At 38.1% G+C, this 21,699-nt stretch overlaps 1 protein-coding gene across 15 annotated transcripts in view; it reads right to left on the bottom strand.

Annotated features, from left to right (window-relative positions):
• Positions 1 to 1,015: 1,015 nt before the first annotated feature.
• EBF1 (EBF transcription factor 1) overlaps positions 1,016 to 21,699 on the bottom strand; it is a 281,895-nt gene continuing 261,211 nt past the window's right edge. For 5 of the 15 annotated variants that reach the window (XM_075715910.1, XM_075715909.1, XM_075715908.1 and 2 more), the window contains 5 exons: positions 13,086 to 13,151; positions 12,307 to 12,484; positions 10,586 to 10,765; positions 6,649 to 6,843; positions 1,016 to 1,047 (listed from right to left, as the gene is read on the bottom strand). In XM_075715910.1, coding sequence (XP_075572025.1) covers positions 1,016 to 1,047; positions 6,649 to 6,843; positions 10,586 to 10,765; positions 12,307 to 12,484; positions 13,086 to 13,151 — 651 coding nt within the window. Of the gene's footprint in view, positions 1,048 to 6,214; positions 6,283 to 6,648; positions 6,844 to 10,585; positions 10,766 to 11,732; positions 11,736 to 12,306; positions 12,485 to 13,085; positions 13,152 to 21,699 lie in introns of those variants that run through there. The other 10 variants (XM_075715904.1, XM_075715902.1, XM_075715901.1 and 7 more) reach the window with 5 other exon arrangements.

The raw sequence follows: 21,699 nt of genomic DNA on the forward strand, positions 1-21,699 counted from the left end.
AGGGGCTCCGCCAGAACCACCCCACGTGTGATGGCTGCAGTCTGTGCCGTTAGACGGCTAGGCAAAATCCAAATGGCATTTTATGCACAGCTCAGGTGACGCTAAACTTCAAGAAGGCCACTCATTTGGAAAGATTCTGATATACAAGCTAAAGAGAGAGCCGTGCTAAGCTAATTCTGCAGTTTTAGCGTTATATCTAGAGGCACTGAATTTTCAGTTCAAGAGGAAATATGTTCTTTGCAGCCTTACCTTTGCTTTCACCAACTTTTCTTGTTGTATTATTTACACAATTATTTAGCCTGATATTAAAGACAGAGGTTACTAATCCCACCCCTCATCCCGCCCTTGCCATCCAAAAATATCGGCTTTCTAGGGAGTGATATCTATTTAATTAGAACATTAAAAATGCATCATATTAGCTAGTCACCACTGGATAAGCAACCTGTATGAGCCAACCCTTAATTAAATGGCCATAATTCTTCTACGAAAAACTAACTGGCACTTCTATTCTGTCCCATACAGACTTGTATGTAAATGACACCACTTCATTTTTCTTTACACAGCTTTAAAAAAAAAAATCATAAATTAAAAATGTGGAGTTCCATCTCTAGTGTCCCTTGTGTAATCCTATGATTTATAAAAGACAAATGGTGTTGAGTTAAATCAAGCCTTAAAAAAACACAAAAAACAGAAGGAAAAAAAAAGCAAGCCCCCACCCCCACAAAAAAAAAAAAAAGTGGATTTTTTTACCAACATACAATAAATATATCTCCCAGGTATTTGGGATGGACAACTTGAATCAACACCTTGCAATTGTAGATTGTTAATTTCAGTATTTGCAAGGATGGTGATTTTTGTTTTGTTTAAAAATCCGCAGTTATTGTAAGATTCTTCTTTATTTCTTTTTTATTTTTAAAAAGGCCTGAGTAAAAAGTTCCACTCTGGGACTTGTATCAGATTCTCTCTGAAGCAGAATTCAACCTCTTCATTAATAAAATTCTTCAAGGCAATTCTTTCACATGGGGGGAACAATCATGCCAGATATAGCTGTCAGAAGGAAAGGGGAGGGGAGGGGGAGAGAAAAAGAGGGGGGGGGGGAAGTTACTTTTGTGCATTATCAAGCAACTCTTAAAATCCTCAGAGCTTTTAAACATTTACTAGCAACGTACTCAGCCATACTGTGAATTAAATTTATATATAAGTATCAGCCAGTAGAGACAACTATGTACACAGTAATCATGGGAAGCCTCATTCTGCTCGGAAAGTGGTTTAAATTGCAAGTGACTCTGCTGAAATTAGTGATTTTCTTGCAGAAAAAGTGCACTTCCCCTGATATCAGAATCAGACTCCACCTTAATTTTCTGATTTTAGTTTCAAAATCTCAAAATGCTCAGGAGGCTTAAACCTCACCCAGCCATTGCCACACATTCTATTACTCTTTTAAAAGCAAAGCAGATACTTGCTCCACATATGAGAAAATGGCTGGAGTCCCATAGGCCAGCAATATTACAGATCTGGTAGGGTGTTAGCTGCATTAGGCACACTAACAGTTGTTCATTCTCCTATGCCAGTTTTCTCTTACAATTTCAGTGTTCAGCCCTGGGACTTAGGTATGCATTTCCAGGTGCTCAGAAAAGGACTTAAACTCTCAAATTCAATTTTCAAATTGAAATATGTCCTTAACTGGTGGTTTAGCAGACTGGCGTCTCATGGCTTTATTACACTTGTAGCAGACATCACCAACTACATTGAGTCGTATGTTAGTGTTAATTTAGAATGCCTTCTCTTTTGTTGGCTTAGTTGAATCGCCAGTATTTCTTTATTATGCTTCCTAACATAATTTTCTATGAAACCACCACCTCTCTTAAAGAGGAGACATTCATTAAAAGTCAACAGGTACAGTCTTCCACCTAGCTTGACCTCCAGCTTGGTCTCCCTCTATTTACCAGGGACTCTACGCAGATCAGACATACCAAGTGTCCAAGTGGTATACTGTGAGCAAGCACATCATTACAGGAGGTAGTCATGCAAGCTTATGATGAAAACTGTAACAACAATGCATCTTTAAAATACTAGTTGTACGGTTATTTGCCAAAAGGTAGAAAACAGATTCGCCTTCAGGTTGGCAGCATTTCACGGGCACATTATTTAAATGCTAGAACTGCCTGCCATCTCAGACATCTGGACATATAATTTCTTAAGGAAGAACTCAACCCTGTGACTGGTGCTGATTCATTGTGCTTTAATTACAGCTGCAATTATTTGATAAGAACAGAGCCAAAGTAAAAGACTCACAGATTTGGGGTTGGAGGGGGAGAGGAGGGAAATGTTTTCTCCACAAACACCACCATATGTGCAAGAATTACAAGTCTAATCAGCAAGGGGAGAACAGCTCAAGTAAACTGCGCTGATTAAATGAAATAAAATGAGAGGAGAAGGCAAGAATGCAAAACACATCCACATGTTTGCAACAGGCCATCCTCAGAGGTGACATGTTGCAACTGTACAGCAGCATTTCGATTCTTGGAATTTAACATTCAGCAATGTTTTTATGTGGAATCACTGTACTGACTGTTTCCGCTCCACATATGGGTTCTTCAAGGAGCTGAGAATGAGGATAAAAGCGAGAGAGGTGACTTAAGTTGCTTTAAGCCCTACAGGCAGACACTCAAGTGAGCAGCATAGAGGACACCACCATGTCTTAGATGTTCCTTGCTGAGGTATTTCCTCTCATGGACTTTTTTTTGGCTCTACCATGGAGATAATCTGTGGATGCATTTTCCTATTATCTCCATAGCTATTCTGTCTCCTTCATCGCAAGTCATAGGATGAATTCAATATTGCTTTTTTCTTTAGAATCCTTGCCAATTTAGCACCGCGTTCTAACCAGCTGAGCTAATCAACACTGGGTGAGACAACAGCAGCTTTGTTTAAAAAGAGTCTCAAAGGGCTTTATTTCAGCAGTGTCTCAAATAAGAAGTTCTGAATCCTCACAACTGGGCTGTCTCTTTGGTTCATGTGACTAAAAATGAAGGAAACGCAAGCCAAGCAATGCTCTCACTGTTGTGGTTGCTCCCTACTCTGCTCTTGGGATCCTTAAGAGTGTGGGTCAGGATATGGACCCTGAAGCACGGACCTCTATGGCATCAGTAAAACAGGTATTGACAGTGATGGATACAGTCAACCAGACTGTAATTCTGCTGTGGCAGCCCTGCAAGGCAGCCACCTACAGCTAAGGGTGAGAGTGTAATTTTCCCTGTCTGAATATATGAAAGACTCATGAAGGCATGGACCCAAGACACAGGTTTTGTCCCAGTTCTCCTCCTAGCTCGTTGTATTACATCAAGCAATTTGATTTGTTTCTGTTTCTTACCTGAGGATAACAATTTTTATCCCTATTAGTAAAGCACTTGGAGATTTCTGGATGGCAGTTGTTTAGCAGAATATAGGGGTGGGACTGCAGTGTTTGGATGTCAGTGCCGTATGTTAGAGCACAGAGAAAAGCAATACTGACAACAGTGCTCCCTCCTTTACTGCCCAGATAAACAAGGAGTTGAGCAGACAGGAATGTGTAGAGTCTTCCTATATGTGATGAGTGTAACTGAGCAGAGTCAGCTGGATAATTAATCCTCTGTGCATTCTACTTTAACCTTTTTTGTCCTTTTCAGCCCTTTCTGAATTCTAAATTTAGTGAAACTTTAAAACAAGATGTTGTTTTGCTTTAGAAAAAATACCTACACTTCAGAAAATGTCAAAATATTATTCCAAGAAAAAATTCTCAAGCTAAAAGATTCATCAAAACCAAATCGATTTCAACAAGAAATGGTCAAAAATTCTCTCTCTTGGGACAGCACAGCTGTCTACCCTGGGTAAGAGCCCAAAGGTGACATAATTGCAACTCCTCCCTTCATGGCTTAGACATTTCCCTGTAGTTACACATCAGCTATGCACCTTTTGCCATTGGAAACAAATGCTACAGATGCAGATCTTCGCTCATTTTTTTAAAGTATTATTGTTTCTGATGAGGTCTGAAATTCTGAATTAAATGACAAGGCAAATGGCAAAATTATATCCTTTCTGCCTAAAGTCTTTGATATTTCCACTTTTTCCAAGTCTTCGTTTATATCACTCTACTTTTATTCTGTAAATGCTACATCTAGTCATGCAAATTCTCTCAGCTGTAGCATGTTATTGATCCTGAAAACAGAGATATTGGTGGGAAACAGTGTAGGTATGAGATCATACCAGCTCCAGAAAGGAAGGGCAGAGAGTAGAAAAAGTCCCACCAACAGGCATTATTTCTTCTATCATATACTAATTTGTATTTGCTGCTAGCAAATTACGGAAATAGTGTATTTTGAGTTTTACAAAATTGCATGGCAAAGAGAACAACAGCTAATTCTAGGTGTTGTTTTAGTGAGTTCTGCTGATATGTAAGCTACACAAGGAAAGCTTGATTGCTTCCCCATGTATCCAGAAGCCCAAGAGAGATAAGACAGCCTCCTTATACATAGTTGTTTATTTAAGCAATAAGGCACAACAGGCGGTGCATTTCTGAGTGATTATTACAAGCCTCAGGTGGTGTCAGAAGGCATGGGACTAAAGGCTCTGTGTCTTTAACTCACCAAGAAGTTCCATGATGACCTAGAAATGAACCATCTCTTGGTGTCTCATTCTTATTATGAAAACTGAATTGCTAAATAAAAATTAGGGGAAACACTCAGATCTGTGTGGTTTCTGGGCATTACAGATCTGGATGTGACATAATGAGGAGGCAATCAGCAAGCCCCAGTTGCATCCGCTGCTCTCAGCTCATTCCATAATTGCTTTTCATAACTGAATATGTGGAATCTGGGAATTCCATGTCTTGTGAAAGGAAAAACAGTGCCTGAAAAAGCTTTCTCCTGTTACTTGCTTTTGCTCTCCACTCACAACAGCAGGTTGGGACAAGATGAAGAGAAGAAAAAAACATTAGCGTGTTCAAAAGCTTCTAGCAGACAACTCTTAGCTCCTTTTTTATTTTTTTAATATGAAGGTGAAACATTTTTAGCTGTTGCCTTTAAAATTTATAGCTTGTCGGCAGTGCCAAATTTTTAAAACACACAAAAATTAATCTCCCAAACACTACAGCTCATCTGAAAATTTTGTTGTGTTTTATTCCTGACACAGTCTGTATTTAAAACAACGTCCTGACTGAAGGTACCCAAGTTCTGCTTATACATTCCTAGTATTCACAATTTCTGTGTATGTGTGTGTACATCCACAAGGATTCCTCCTCCCAATTCACCAGTGTAAAATGCACTGAGGACAGTGTTTTCCTTCAGTCACAATAGATCCCAGCTTTTATGAATGAATTCCTTCCACTCCGCCTGCATATAGATTTTTTTTGGTTGTTAATGGCGCTATCAGCATTATGCCCACAAGCCCAGCATTTCTCTTTCCAGAGGCTGTAGAGTGACATGTGGAGTCTGTGGAACTATCCTCCCCCTGCTCTGCACAGCTCCTTCTGAACACAGCTTTAAAAATGAAGGATTTTGTTCCCTGCTCAATGCTTTTTGGATAATTTGCGCAGGCACGTGGAAAGGAAAACAGACTCCAGGTCTGGGGGAAGCACAACACATACCGCAAAATCTTTCCCACCTCTGGCACAGTTGGAGGCAGCTGGCTGCATCTGCTTATGGAAACTCCTTGGTCTAAGCGAGCATGAAAAGGTCTCTCTCGGCACACTAATGCGTAGTGAGGTAATTACACAGGAAGGTTTAGGCACAGTGTTGTAAAACAGGCTGAACCAAACAATGAAATGGGCAGTGCTGGTCTTTGCAGCATCCTCAGCTTTTGTCTGTCACTCCCTTGGCTGGCATCAACGCTTCAAAACGTATTTGGGTGCTAATGCTGGAACACCTTGTAATGAGAGGGGAAGGGATGCAGAAAAGGAGCAGCCCCTTGATACCAACAGTTGAAGAGGCTTTCAAAAAGGCCCTGCGCCATCTAGGGAATTAATTGGCACAGAAGTACATTAATCAGTGGAGACTAATGTTTGCCCTGGTACGAGTTAAACTGGAAAATGCTGCTGTTCGTGTGTAATGTGTCTTCTATTTATGAAAGGCAAAGGTTTGAGCCAAGCTCTGTAACAGTCTATTTGCTCTCAGTAGGATTTCTGCACAAGTGTACTATGACAAAGGAAAAAAAGGAAGGGAAGATTGAGTGACGTACTTCAGGAGAAGGCCAGCCCCTGGAGAGACCCTGCAGTGGAGTACTTGCTAGAGTCCACAAAAGACTGGTCTGATAAAGGACGACAACAGGGAATAAGAGAGGAAAGAAAGAAAAAGGATGGTATTAGTAAGCTGAAATATTACTCATTTTTATCATAACAGTAGGCCTGTGCTTTAAAAGACACAGCCTCTCAATTCAGCAGTATTAGTCGAGTTAGAGATAGGGTGGTTGCCAAACACCTGCATGGTACTAGGTGGGCTGGTGGTGAAGTCCAGTTACTATTTACAGGAGGAAACTTTAGGACAGAGACCACCAGGGATCTCCCATTGTCTTCTATCCCCTTTGACAACTCAGTGTCGCTTAGAGCCTTGCAAGGCGCTGGGAACTCACGGTTTTGAGAGCAGCCATCTATGCTCCAGATTTGGTTTCACCTACCTTGCAGGCTATTGCCATTGGTGCTGGTGCAGGTGGGAGGAGGAGAAGTTTGCGGTCTCACGACAGGCGCAAAAGCACTCTTCTGTTTCACCGCTGAGACCATGTTGGCTGGTGAGAAGGAGAAAATCCCAGAGGAACTGCTACAGTTTGAGGGGAGGCTAGTGGAGGAGGCCATTGTCGGACTTGATGGCACAACTAGAGGAAAAAAAGACCCCCCAAAAAGCATTCCTTAGTATTAGATGATCAGCAGGCTGTAGAAACAAGAGAACTCTGCTTCTTGGATGCACTGGGTCTAATTTCAAATGTCCAAGGCCTTTACTGCAGTTAGATTTCTGCTTGTTCACAAAGTGTGATCAATTGCTACAGAAAACCCACTTCTTGTTTTGTTTTGTTTTGCAGGTGTTCAGGGGCAGTAATTCTAGAAGCTCTTAAACACTCCCTTAATTCTTTGTCACTGCAACTCTTTATTCTTACAACAACCCTGTCCTGCCATCTTGTTTCCAACTTTTCTAGTGATTGGCATTAGCCACTACCCTGGTCCGAATTTGTAACATTTTTCTGTAGGTGGATAAGAGGGAATACAGACTGTGTAGGTAACTCAGGGGTTACAAAACTGATGGGCAAGGAGAGAGGCTAAAGTACAAATCTGGATCTGGAATTTTTAACTTGGAAATGTGAGTTTTTAACTGGCCTTCCAAACCAGCAATTTAAGCCATGCTTTCCTTGTAGGAAGATGGCTCCAGAAAGCCCTAAGCGGTTTCAAGCAAACTTGCAGAAGGTATAGAGAGGTCTTAGCGGTGACCCAGTCAGCCTGCTTGTCAAACGTCAGCAAAAATGTTTGGGTTTCTTTTCTCTCTCAAACTCTGCAAGGACTAGGGTTTAAAAGCAGTTATTCCAAAAGCTGTGAAAGTATATATATATATATACACACACACACACACATATATATATGGAGGCTGTCCAGCATGAAGCAACTATGACATGGCTGCTCTGACAGTTTTTTACTCCTTTGGTCTCCTGGCACTAGTGTTTTCAGCGTCTGTGGCACAAAAAAACGTGTGGATAACTAACAGAAATCATGCTTTTCCTTCCTCTCCCAACGGGAGAAACCACTAAACCTTTCTCCCAATGGCCACAGATGCTCTCTGTGTTATAACTACTAGCACCAAGTCAGTCTCCAGCTCCGCTGTATCCATCAGCTTTGGGAAAGTTTCTGCTGTGGGGACTTCCCAGGAATTCTCAGTGACATGAAAAACACTCATATTTCTCACGTGACCGGTTTATTTATGCACAGGAATGGAGTTGGCATGTCATATCTCAGCCGAGATGGAGAATTTTGAAAATGAAAGTCTGTTTTATAATGGTCAAGACAAATAATTCTCCCAGAGTATCTATGACCACTGTCTGAATACAGTCAATCAACATTTTCATTTAGAGCCATCGACTGGAATCTCAGCTGGAACATGAGATTGAATGAAGCCATTCTGGTTTATATCAAATGAAGATCTGGCTTTAACTACAAGACTGAATAAAATGAGAGTCTTCAGTTTTTCTAAAAAAGTGTAGACATAAAGCTCTCCTTTTTTTTAGGGACTGAACTTATTGTCCAAAATGCAGACCTGCTCTATAGGAGGTTCAGATTTTAGATACATATATCCTTAAACTGTTGTTTTACTGTATAGTGAGATAAATATCTTTGGTTCATGTATTTATCACTGAGGTTTTAAGTGAATTTGTTTTCAGGTAAATAAAGCAAACTACTTTTATATTCAGACAGCATTGCTAGTTTCCCCTCTTATCCAACAAAAAAAAAGCAAAGGACCAATAGTAAGATCCCACACTTTCATTCTTCGTCCTGTTTAGAAACTGCTTATATACATGAGGGGGCTATGAATAATTACATATTATAGAGTAAAATTCCTATCATCTGGGCTTTGAATTATTATTTTATTTGCATTTATGTTGATAAAAATCACCCTATTTAGGTTCTTATTTGAGAATCTGATATCATATTTGTTAACACTGAGGAAATCAATTAATGGAAATTAAATGTTCAAAGTTTCACAGTCTGACAGATACAATCTTAGTCTGAAGTCACTCTGTGTCTGGAAGTACTTGCTAAGGGAGAGCAATCAAAGCACCTAAATTGAATTGCTACTATACAGCAATTAGTTTATTGATTTAATTAAGAATGCCACCTTTTAATTTTCAGGTCATGATTGAAGCATTTTCTGATTCAATGGATTAGGCATTAGCAGAATGACAGATCTACCAAGAAAACCTCCCAAAATATAACCAGAATAGAGAACCAGGGCTGGGAAGTGAAGTGCTATTCTAAAGAGGACTTCGTTCATAAATATGAAATAATACACTGCTAGAGTATTTTAAATGCATTACTGGCATCTGTCTCCAAAAAGAGATGTCTCATCAATCATGTTATATTATGAATTCAGAGTGCACAGATTCTGTGACAGTAAATTCAACTTAATAAGTAAGGCACTTTGTAACATTACTTGCTACATTATTATTAGAGTACAAAAATAATAACTGGTTAGCAATTCCCAGGTTATAAGTACTAGTTATGTGGGTAAATATTTTCTTCTAAATTTGCAGCAGCTAAGAAGCCTTGGAGGTAATTTTTTAAATCAGGGTTACTATCCCCTTTTTAATTCTGAACTCTAGCAATGCAATTCAAAATAATTCATTACTGCTGTTACACCACTAAATTTAAGATTTGCTGCATAAACCTTGGTATGTTCAGCAGTCTGTTTGTCCTGTTCATGCTAGGGTCTCAGCCTATAAACCTATTTATATGACAAGACCTTCTGGCCTGATTCTGCTAGCAGCTTTCTACAGATGTCAGCAGAATCCCTTATGCCACATGAGTAATGTCAGAGGAATTGGGCAGGTCCTATTCATTTAATTTTCTCATGTGCATAGGGATTTCTGAGCTGTGCGAGTGGCTGCAGAAGAGGTTCATAGGCCTTTACCAATAGAAATGTATTTATATTTAAACAAGTTACTAAACCTTTAATATCAAAATGCAGAAAGTTAGTCCTACACATAAATATTTCCATAACTGGGACTGTAGACCATAAGCTCTTTACACCATGGATTTGTATGACTTACATCTTTGTGGCATTCACTGTACAGACACTAAAACAAACTCTAAGAGCCATTGTTACATTTTACTGACTAGTACTAAGCTCTCAGTGAAGTCAATATAATACCTACTTACAAAGCAAATGGAGTATAAGCCATCAAGATTAGGCCAAATAGTAATTCATAATTTCTATAAAGGTTATGGACATATTATTTGCTCAGAGGTCTTGGAAACATCATCATGCAGCTTATGGAAATGTCAGTCTTATTACAGTTAACTTTTCTGCCCTTCATATCTTCCAGCTGGAAAAACCTATTTTTCCTGCAGCAAATATCCTTAGCTTCCTTTCATACCCACTGCAACAAAAAGTTGTGTACTGACAACTGAATTTTGATCCCCTCCAATGGACACTAAGTCACTTATGCCATCCCTGCTTTCTAGCAATGTTGAGGACAGTGTTTCTTATTTACAGGTATAAGGTAAGTTATGAAACTATCAGCCCAAGTCATGAGAGACATTATTCCTTTTAAGCTCTTATGAGACTTATAATAATAATAATGATAATAATAATAACAACAACCACCACCAATAACAACAACAACAACAACAACAATAATAATAATAATAACAACAACAACAACAACAGAGCAGAGAATTGCTGGCAACGCTAATGTCTTCAAAGTGCCTCAAAGGTCACTGCCTTGGAGAGGAGAGAAAGGATCACGCTCTGTTTCAGGTGCTCAAAATAGAAATTAAATACTGAGTATCACAGAAAAATCACCATCTTCTTCTAATGAAAATGTGCAAAATACAGAAAAGCCACATAATACTCACTGGCATAGGGAGAATTGGCAGCAGATCCATTCAGGAAGGTTGGAGAACCGCCTAAATTTGACATTCCAGCATTCCCATAGCCATTCATGCTTGTTGTGACAGAGTTATAATTTGTCTGCTGAGGGGTGGTGCTTGGCACGTAGCCATGAGGTGACACGCTGCTTGAGTTGCGAGTAAAACCTTTTGTGGGGAGGGAATACATTTAGAAATTGGTATTAGCCCCAGAAGAGTTTCTTACACAAACAGCCACAAGCAAGTAACTCCGGGCTACCAAGCCAGCAGCCTAGTCCAGCCACGGTGTGCACACGGAGGGCCAGGACGGGCCACCGCTAGCACCAGGTAACCAAACTGTGAACCCTCACTGCCTAGGTGAGGGGAGGAGGGAGGCGACAGCCTTCACAGCTCCTCAGGCAGCCCATGCCCTCAAGCAAAGATCACCGCTGCATATTAGAGGAACACTCACTCTACAGGAGCTGTTTGTAGGAAACAGAGTAAACATGACCTACATTTTCAGAGTGAGGAGTACATACCGACTTAAGGTATGTTAAAAGCATGCGATTTTTGTTAACTCTCTTCTGATGTCGCTCCCACTTATGGCATCTCAAATTAGATGCTCGCTGCACACTTTAAAAAATGTAGGGTGTATTTCTCAACGTAGTGGGATATCCTTAGTCTTTTTGCCCTGGCCTGATCATTATGTGGGTAGAAAATTACAATCAAATTTGGCACCAAGTTAAAATTTGAATGTCTACCTAATTCTGGAAATGACGTTTGGGGAAACTCATATCCAAATACCCAAAAAGGAAGATTTGTCTCTAGAAGCACAGAAATACAAAATGCATCTTCACTCCTAGAAGAAAAAAATGCCAACTTTTCTTCCTACCACACAGTACATCCATAAAGTATTTTAACCTAAAAATCATTTCTATTTTTTTAGTGTAATGCAAAATGATTTTGTCCGCCCTGCTGGAAAACAGACTCATTCTAATAGTTTCTCATTCAAGTGGATTTTTAAGTCGGATAATAAATAGAGCTGAGCAAAGGAGGGGGGAAAATGTAAAGGGTTTTTACAAAAATGTTCCTCGGGAATTTTTATTATTTTTAACTGTAGGAATTAAACCAACATTGATTTTATACAAAGTGAAACCCACTTTATTTTAAAAATTAAAGCAGCTCTGAAAATGTCTTTGTAAATATTTCTAATTTTTGCTAGTTTCAAAATTTAGAAAAGTCTCAAACTCTACAAAAAAATCAATGCTGATATTAAGTCTCTTGCAAAATGAAACCAAACAGACAAATATTCAAGGGATACTTTTGTGTTACAAAGTAATGCTACATAGGGCCCAGACTAAGAGATCATCCATGCTCAGGAAATATATATAAGCAAGTACTTAAAATTAAGTACATGCTCAAGTCAATAGAAATCCTTTTAAAATAACGGGATTTAAACACAAATACAAGTGTTATTCTGAGCAGAAGGAAAAGCTATTTAGATATACGCAGAAGTGCTTTTCCCAAACTGGGGCAAAAGCCACTGAAGACAACCCCACCTCATGACGGTGTAGTGTCATTCAAAAGTTGCGCATGCATGTGGGATGGTGTCTGTCTACATGAGCTCCTAGCCTTCAGTTTTGAACCATCGCCCTTTCAGTGCTCTGCACGTTTCCCTGACTTTCATCAGAAAAGGTTCATAGAGAGAGGAAGACCAGTCTTCTCCTGACCCTGATTGGTGGCTTGTGAGGCTTCGGAGACATTGACAGCTAGTTGACCACTAAAGGAATTCACTCCCATCATTCCTGCATGGACCGACGTGTTAGCAAGGGCGGGGAGCTGGTTGTGATTGCGGGGGACACTGTAGAGTGCTTCTGCGATGTCTGCTGCTCTTTTCAGGATTATTTCCTAGAGGATAAGAAGGGGAAAAAAGAATAAAAGAGTTACCAATGCGATCCTGACAAACCTTTTCTTACACGCTAAAATGAAACATTTCTCTGTCCAAAGGCAAAAGCTAGATGCTTTTCTTTCTAAACCAGTTGGCTGACTGAGAGCTAATGCTTATAAGATCTGCTGCCTTTGTGATAAATCCTGACGTCTGTGGTAAGATATTTGGAAGTTTCAGTCCCAGCGGCCACACTTCTTTATAACAGCACCAACTGGCAGACTGGGGCTGGAGCCTAGACTTACTCCACCTTAAAGCTATCTTCAGGGTAAGATTGGAAAACCTCTGGTGGCACAACATAATGCATATCATTGCCCATATCATATAGTATCTGGTGAAAGTGGGCAAATGCCTCCAGGCTTAATAACACATTGCTTTTACAAGCACTAAATTCACACCCTTTAAAAAAGAAAACAAGCAAACAAAACCCCACTCCAGATATGACATTGCCCTCTATATTTATTCTTGTCTCACATTGTCGTATTATATACCTTTAGCCCCTGATCTATCTATACATCTAAGAAATAGCCATGTTTTAGAATTGCTGAAGTAGAATGCATTTACCTGGTTATTATGTGGCATACCATAGAGTGCTTCTACTAAATCAGCAGCCCTCTTAAGTATTACTTCCTGTCAATATAAAAACAGATGCATTCCTCTGAGTTCAATAAACTCCTTGTGGGGGAAAACAAATATTAGAATCTTTTATACTCTTCTATTAGTTGCACCGTGTTTTGGGGGGTTTTGTTTCCTCCCACCAGGTACACCTTAATTGTAACAACTCTCAGCAACCACTGAATGGTGTTAAATCACTAGTTCATCCTATTCACACACACACTTAATCAAGTCAAAAGGTGAGAATCATCGGTGCTGCAAAATAAAATACATCACTCAATTGTCTCTACCATCTGCACTATAAACCACTCATCGGTTTATTGCAGAATACAATCCTGAGGTCATTTACTAGATTACTGCAATCAATGTCATTCAGAGCATGTTATGAATCCCTTCAATGTGTTTATTTTATTCTTAATTGCATACCGCAGGAATTGTGACCTTACCCAGCAGGCCACGTACAAAAGATATCCAATCAGTCCTATGCTGATGGTAATGTAACCTTTCAACTTCTTCGGTTTGTATCCTGATATGATGGGTCAGGGTAGGATCCATGTACATAAAATGATGCACAAGAGGAAAACACATGCACTAGGACAGAATGGCCCAGTACAGTGCAGTGCAGTGTTTCCTGAAAAAATTCCCTGCATGGACAGCAAAATTTACAACACTCTGGGACTTAGTTCTCCATTTGGGGCAAATTTTTTTTCTCTCCATTTTCCTATTTGTTCCTTTTCATTTACTATTTCTTAGAGTATTCTAAACTGGTATTCAAGTAATAATAGTATTTCCTGTGTTCTTACAATGTTTACAGTGTAGAAAAATCTCTATGAACAATCCTGATAGAAAATGTAAAAATGCATTGCAGATTTAACCCAGAAGATTTTTTTTCTCATTTTTTCAAAGCATCTAGCAGATTCTCTATTGCCTGATCAAAACCAGCCGAGACTGTCCTTTGAGTAAAACAATATATTTTCGTAATTCCCAGCCCCTAAGTATTGCTCTAATATACTAACACGATGCTATTCACCATGGTATATTTCTGCAGGTAGCTTACAAAAATAGTACCAGTTCTAAGGATTTTATAGTTTTCTACAAAGTTAAACTTTTTAACTTAAAATATTTTACACAATAGCCATATTTTATACCAAAAAGAAACAGTAATGCTCAATTTTCATATACTGTAGACTCTGATCAGAAAATAGAGATATAATTGCATTCATTTTGCTGTCACCATAACCTCTTCAAAAATCCTTGAACAACTCTTCAAATGACAAGCTTTTAGATGCATATTAGCATTTTTTTCAATTTAAAATTCTCTATAATATACGATAAAATAGTTGTCATACTGCAGTAACTACTTATGACATATATAATGTCCTAAATTCAAAAATGAGATGGAGGATTTTTGTACTCGCAGTAAACATTTAGGCTTGCCTTCTGCTGCACACACCCCTCTCTCAGAACACACATTTAAATTATTTTCCACATATGAAGTGAGATGTAATATATAATTGATGGATTTTTAAATCACTACATTTGAAACAGATGCTGAGGAGTTAAGTTGCTACAGCCTTTTTCTGGTTGTTTTTGGGTTGGTTTGGGTTTTTTTTTTTTTCTTTCTGTTGTGGTTGTTGTTTTGTGGGTTTTTTTATGTGTAGCTTGACCACAACAGTTAGCAGTATAATCATGGACAGACAGACTACAAACAACATCCAGGTACAATCAATCCTCCTTGCTTTACCAGAATCATCAGAACACTGAGTTGCCCTTTTTGCCTCATACTGAAGATACAAACTAGAGAAGAACAGAGATGTTACTGAAAAATGTTATCTTTTTCAATTCATGATTTTAGGTGAAAAATTACTGCACAGGTGTTTGACTTTGCAAACTAGGATTTATTTCACTTCAGTAGAAATTGTTTGCACTATATATTTCACTGATGGAAAATTAGACTGTGATACAGAGCCCACAGACTGCTCTGGAATATTGTTAACCTAAGCTGTCATTATGCCAAATTACTAAAAAAAAGAAAGTTTAAATAGTCATTTCTGCTCTACCTGACTAATCATAGTTATTTATGTAATGCTGAGCTAAAAACCTTAGAATGCATCTAAAAAGAGACTGAAGACCATGTTAAAAAATGAGGTAATTACATGGAATCTTACTGATGCTCTACCTAATATCAAATATATTCCAGTCCGTAAACATTGGAAGTTCTTTGATGCCATAACATAACATGTTATGTTTGATGCCATAACATATTGCATGTAAATAAAACTAATTGCCATGATGGTTCATTGAAATACGCTTGACAAGTAGCATTCAATTTTCCTAGCTAGTCAATGGTTATATTATTTTCAACATTTTCAGAGTCTGTAAATTTGAGTTTCATACTTAGAGATCTCTAACAATATTTTCACATAGTAAAAGCATTTCCTGTTTATGACATTTTCAGATCATACAAAGTAGATGTTACACAAAACCTCCTGTGTCAAATAGTGGCATCTTCTATTCCAGAGCTGACGGTAGTTCTTACAGACACAAACTAGCTTTAAAAATACACAGTAAAATGCTACTACAGACATGCTCAAGATATTAACTTCTTGTTTTCTGAATGCATCTTAAACCCTTTGCAGCTCTGCTTAAATTACCATAGAAGCTACTGTTACAATTCCACATACAAAGGAGCCCCAAAAGTCCTCTATAAGTTAGAGCAACAGACCTTGCAAGGTGCTTGGATTGCGGTGACCAGAAAATTGTTCTCACCTCCATGTCATTACGCTCACAGTGAAGCAGCCCCCGAGCATGTTTGTGTTCGGGATCTAATATATTGCCTTTCAATCAGAGCTGAGAGCCACTGAACACATAGACAGAACATGACGAGCAGGTCAGGAAAGCAATAAAGATTTTACAGAGCTGTCCAAGGTGCTAAATTTACTCAATAATGGGTTTGGCACCATAGTGTTAACCTCTCATTTACTACCAGTTTGAGGGACTAAATTGAAGTAGCTGACTTCATTTACCTTGAAATGTATATTTTATGACATTATGTAAGTAGATTGAAAGGGCACTGCAGTTTTAACAATTTAAAGGCTAGAGCATGTTTAAGATGAAGCTCGAATATTTATTGTATATTGCACTTAAACTATATTGTATATTAAAATGCATTGATTAAATTTGTAAAAGGTATTATAAAAAAGGACAGCTAATATAAAAGATCTATGTCTTTTAAAATCCAATTGATACTGCATGTTACCGCTGCAATGGTGATAGATAAACAGATAGATAGGTGGACAGAGCAGCAGCAGACAGACATAACAAAAAGTGAGTGAAACTCACATTCTATAAAGAGAAATCTCTGCATAAGCTCAAGGTCTGTTATTCCAGACATTCTTTTGTTCACAGAAATTTTTCTTTGCCTCCAACTCAGAAGCCTGGATTTTCATAGCAGTAAGTGGGCATCATGTAAGGTCCTTCCAATTGAATATGCAAGTGGAAATATTTCCTGAGACAGACAGAGTTTGAGTAAAGCTAATATCTAATTTATGGGGGCATTTGTCAAGAAAGATCCACTCTTCTATTAATGCTAAAAGTCTGACAGCTTTTGGCTTAGAATAAAGGACTTTGCAGCATTTTGTTACAGCTAAAGTGAGGGTCGTCTTGTCTTGCATTTTATTTCAAATGAACATCATTTTATTTCTATAAAAATAACAATTGAGCAAATATTGAAAAGAAGAAACATTACTTCAGTGATTAAATATGATGCATGAGACTCTGCCCTCCATGCAGCTATACACCACAGATCCAGAGTCCATTTTTATTTCAAACTGAAGCTGATTTTCTACTGAGGGGTTTTTACTTTTTTAATTTTTGTAACAGGAATGCAATTAAATATTTTAATCAAATTTTCCTCCTGAAAATACTAAGGGGTGTTTACATAAGCAAAAGAGGAGGCTGGGCACTGAAGTCTGCTGCAACTTTGCATATTCCAAAATTACTGTAGGAAAGATTATATAAATCATACCAGAATGACTGTGCTTTTGAAGCACAAAGACTGAAATTCAGACTGAATCCACTTCTGACAGAACATACCTTGAACCAACATTACTGCAACCTTGCATGTTTTGTTTGTGGCATGCATTCCCTTCAGAAGGAATTCATTAAGATCATGAAACTTGCATTTCAAGTTTTACCATGGCAAAAACATTTTGTGTCAAGTTTTATGATGATAAACACATTTTGTGCCACCTCTAAAAAAGATGGGATATTTCTTCTGTTGACATCTGCTTACTTTTTATTCAGCTACTAGTGAAAATAATCCACTCTGTGTCCCAAAAGGTCTGTGAGTCTAGTCAGCTAAAGGGTATCTAGAGTTACGCTGAATTATTTGGCTTAAGTAACTAAATTAGATAATGTTCAAGGTACTTGTTAAATCTAAATGAATTTTGTGAAGAAGCAGCTGACCACAATATATAATACTCATCAGCCACATGTTGTATTATTGAGACCACCAAAGGATTTATGTACTTGTGGAGGGGGGGGGGGGGGGAAGCTGTTCTAGCATACTCTGAGGCATTTATCTTATGTGTTGTCTAGATATCATATCACCTTCTAATGCTCTTTAGCATTGTAATACAAGAGAGAGCTCATTCATCTTCTGAGAGGGTACTTAGGGATGATGATGTCATTCATACTTCCTTGACTCTTATGTCTGACCTCCTGGCTCTGCCTTCTAACTTCCTACTCTCATGGCTACTTGCAAGAAAAACGTTCTTCTGCAGAGTCAAAATGCTGAACATCAGACTCCAGTTCCCTTCTTCACCTTGGAAAGGTCACATTCTGAAATTTCAAGTCAAAATTACAATAATTTGTGCTCAAACTTCTCTTTGGTTTTTCAATGGGTGAAACTATAAATGTGCTAGTTAAAGGTATGTGTTAGAACTAAGTTTTAACCTTATACTTAATATTTGTGTATGCATTATATTTTAAAAGATAAAGATAAAATTGTGAACACCTCTCTCAAGTGTAAAGGCAAAACCAACATTTTGGTAGAGAACCATTTAGAAGGATGCCACAGATCTAAAATGCCAGCCATCTAGGTTGGTACACAAGAGTTTCAGCCTGTCCAGAACCTCCCATCTCTCCACATCCACAATGAGCACTGCATTATTGTATCATTTTCAGCAATTAGAGTTTTATAAAGACTCATAAAAGCCATTCCAAATGTAAAGATCCTCCATTTACTGTAAAACTGAAGGAACTATGCCACCTAATAGGAAGTATAAAATAACAGGGCCATTTCACTGAAAAGATATTTGTACTCACACAAAGATGAAAACTTCTCTAGCAAACAAACAACTGAATCGTTTCCATATATTATAATTGAATCATAGTGAAGAAGTAAACACCATATAGATATTACAAAGACAGGAAGGCAAAATGAGAGAGAAAGACAACATTACTTGAGGGGTAAAAAAAAAGCTTCTGCTTACCGCTGCCTATAGGATGGAAGTGCACTGAATTCCTGTCACTGAATTTCAATGGCAATTTCCAGAAAATAAGTCTACAGTGGGAACTAGAACCTTAGCTTTTCCAAGCCATTGTAGTCTCATCAGCCTCCACCCAAACTGAAAATCACAGCCTAAATCTACAGCACTAAAAACAGTCATGCATGACCTTACCACCTGCTCCACAATGAGCCAACCTTATAAATAAAATATAGAAAGCCTATATGAGGCAGCAGAAAGAACAAACACTGAAGTGCAAATGTGAGCAGGCATCTAGCCATAAATGTTGAGAATCGATGATTAAAACACCTCTTAACCACAAAGGTGATAAATGCATAGCAATAGGGAAAACACACCCTATTCAAAGTCTCCATTGCAAATACTGCTGACAAAAGAAGGAACAAAATTATGATTATCACCTGTAAGTCTGTCCTTGCAAGTCTCCCCTCTTACCCCTATTATCCTCCTGTTAATATGGTGCACTTAGATACTAAAAAAAGGTATCAGCCTCCTTTTTTAATCCACACCACTCACGCTGCTGGTCTTCATTTCCATAAATGACGGGCACATAACAATGGCGACAGAATTAGTAGCTAGCACAGATGTGTACTTCATCTAGATACACAGTAGCATGGAATAAACTAGCATTAATATAGTTGCATTGGAATAACTCTTTGAATAAACTGACGTTTGAGAGTCTGGATGCTCCCACCATATTATCATCAACTGAAGCATCTGGCAAGTAATTTGGATGGTTTTGTTGCTAAAAGCTCTGGAGTTCTCTGCTAATGTTAGGTCTCTAAGTCAAAGGGAGAAGAGTGGGTATGTGAAAGCAGATATGCAGAACTGAAATTACTCTGCCAGTGCTCAAATCACCTCTTTTAGGGACTTTATCCAACAGTGATTACATGACTTATGTCTATGTCCCTCAGATAGCTGTAGAATTTTGATTCTCCTAAGTATATTTACAGTATGTCTTGCCTCCAACCCCTAAGTTTACCAGAAAAAGGCATTTATAGCTACCTGCAGGAACCCTTCAGAGTTGTCAGATTTTAACTCATGAGGCAAATCTACCTTCCATGCACACAGTGCAGGCCTGGTAGATATTACTACATTGTACTCTTGTACCTATTCACATCCTACAACACATCAACTGGTAGCTGGTAGATACGAACCATATTTGGGACTCTCTAACACTGTCATTAAGAAATCAACGCTATGGTAATTCTCTGGCATCTTCTGCAGCATTCCCCACAGGTTACCTTGCAAGCTCACACTATGAGGATCTAACGACAGATCCCCTCAGTTTGAAACACAGCAAGATCATGAAAGGAAACATATTTTTCATGCTGTACGAAAGACTGCAGTATTTATCCCAACAGGTAAAGACCAGTTCTTCTGCACATACTTTTCCTTAGTTTTGCAATCCCATCTTTCATACTGTGATCAGTTTGTCAGATCCAATGAATCATTAGGAGACAAAATAAATGAGATACAAACTAGATCATGAACAGATAAGTCTACATAAACTCAATTCAATGGCTAACAAAAAATTCTTCACCAACTTCCTTTACAGAAATTCCTGCATCCCACCAGTTTACAGTGACTCATACTATTCCCATCTATCTAGACAGCAAAAGGATTATTCCTGATTTACCCATGAAGATACAAACAAACAAATGATAACATTAGATTCTTTTCTTCTATCTGACCTCAAAAGTTTGCCACAATGACCTAAAAGCATATTTTGCACTCTAAATTTTCCTTATGTGCCACAGCTACCTTCAGTCCCTGCGCAAAATATACAGAGAGACATGTACAAAGCAATCTCAGATAGGAACCTCAGGCATTTCTTTTTGAAAATTTACCCCAAACTATTTGTACCAGCATCTACAGTACTTTGAAGCAGATGTTCATTATTGAGATTAATGAGCTTTTAGGTTGGGGTTTTTTTTGGTTTTGCATATGTAAGATTTTCTGATAGTTCTTCCTCTGCTCTTCATAGTATTAACATTCCTATTTCCTGAAAACAGCTGCAGATGAGAGTTGCAAGAAAAAAGAGAAAAGAAAAAAAAAAAAAAGAAAAGAAAGAGTTATTACTCAAAGTCTTCTCCTGGCCATTTTAAACCCATATATTTTTGGAAAGTTGTCAAAGACCCCTTATGGAAGAAGAAGAATGTTTTGAATTATTTGAAGGGTCTGGACTTAAGTAAACTTAAAAAGAATTTGGAAAAATGAACAGACACACTAAATTCTGAGACCATCGTTCAAAGATACTGCACAGGCTGTTTTAGAAGCTTAATTCTACGGATCATATTATTGTGCCCATTAGAAAAATTCCCTGAAACACTGGGGATTAAAAAAAGATTAAATGTGGCTTGTGATTTTGTGAGTGGCACAACACAGATATCCAATTATGTATTTGTAAGAGTGAAAAACATTTTACTTGGCGAACAGACAGGCTGATATGTACTTTCAATCATTGGTATACACAAAGACTTTCCAAACACAGGTCAAGTTGTATCACTTCTAAATTGTTCTCCCATTAGGTCAAATCTAGAATGTATTGGGTGGCATAATTCACTTGACTGCATTTAAATCTATAGAAATATAGAATTATGTTTGGTATTATTGCAAGGCAAGAACGTCTGCTGAGTTAAATCAGCAGAGCTATCTAGCAATTCAAGTGTAAATTGTACATACATGTTTTGTCCATTTAATTTTCAGAGTTGGTCTTTATTAATGCATTTACCTATATAAATATCTAAGTATGCCAAACTAGCTATTTTCTGTAAAAAACAAGTGTTCACCTATATGCAATTAAAGACCCACCCTCATTTTCTTTTAATGAAAGGGAAAAAAAACCGCAAACCAAAACAAAAGAAACCCCAGCATATCATTAAGATCTGTGAAACTGTCACTCTTCTGGATTGTACGCTTCAGGTAGGAAGTGTTAGTAGTTAGAAATTGAGAGTTCAGGTTACTTTTAATAGCAGGAGGAAAACTGAAAAATAAGATGCATTGAAATTCTGACCTACAATGATATTCCACTA

The sequence above is a fragment of the Pelecanus crispus genome, chromosome 8, assembly GCF_030463565.1.
Source record: "Pelecanus crispus isolate bPelCri1 chromosome 8, bPelCri1.pri, whole genome shotgun sequence".
Lineage (NCBI taxonomy): Eukaryota > Metazoa > Chordata > Aves > Pelecaniformes > Pelecanidae > Pelecanus > Pelecanus crispus.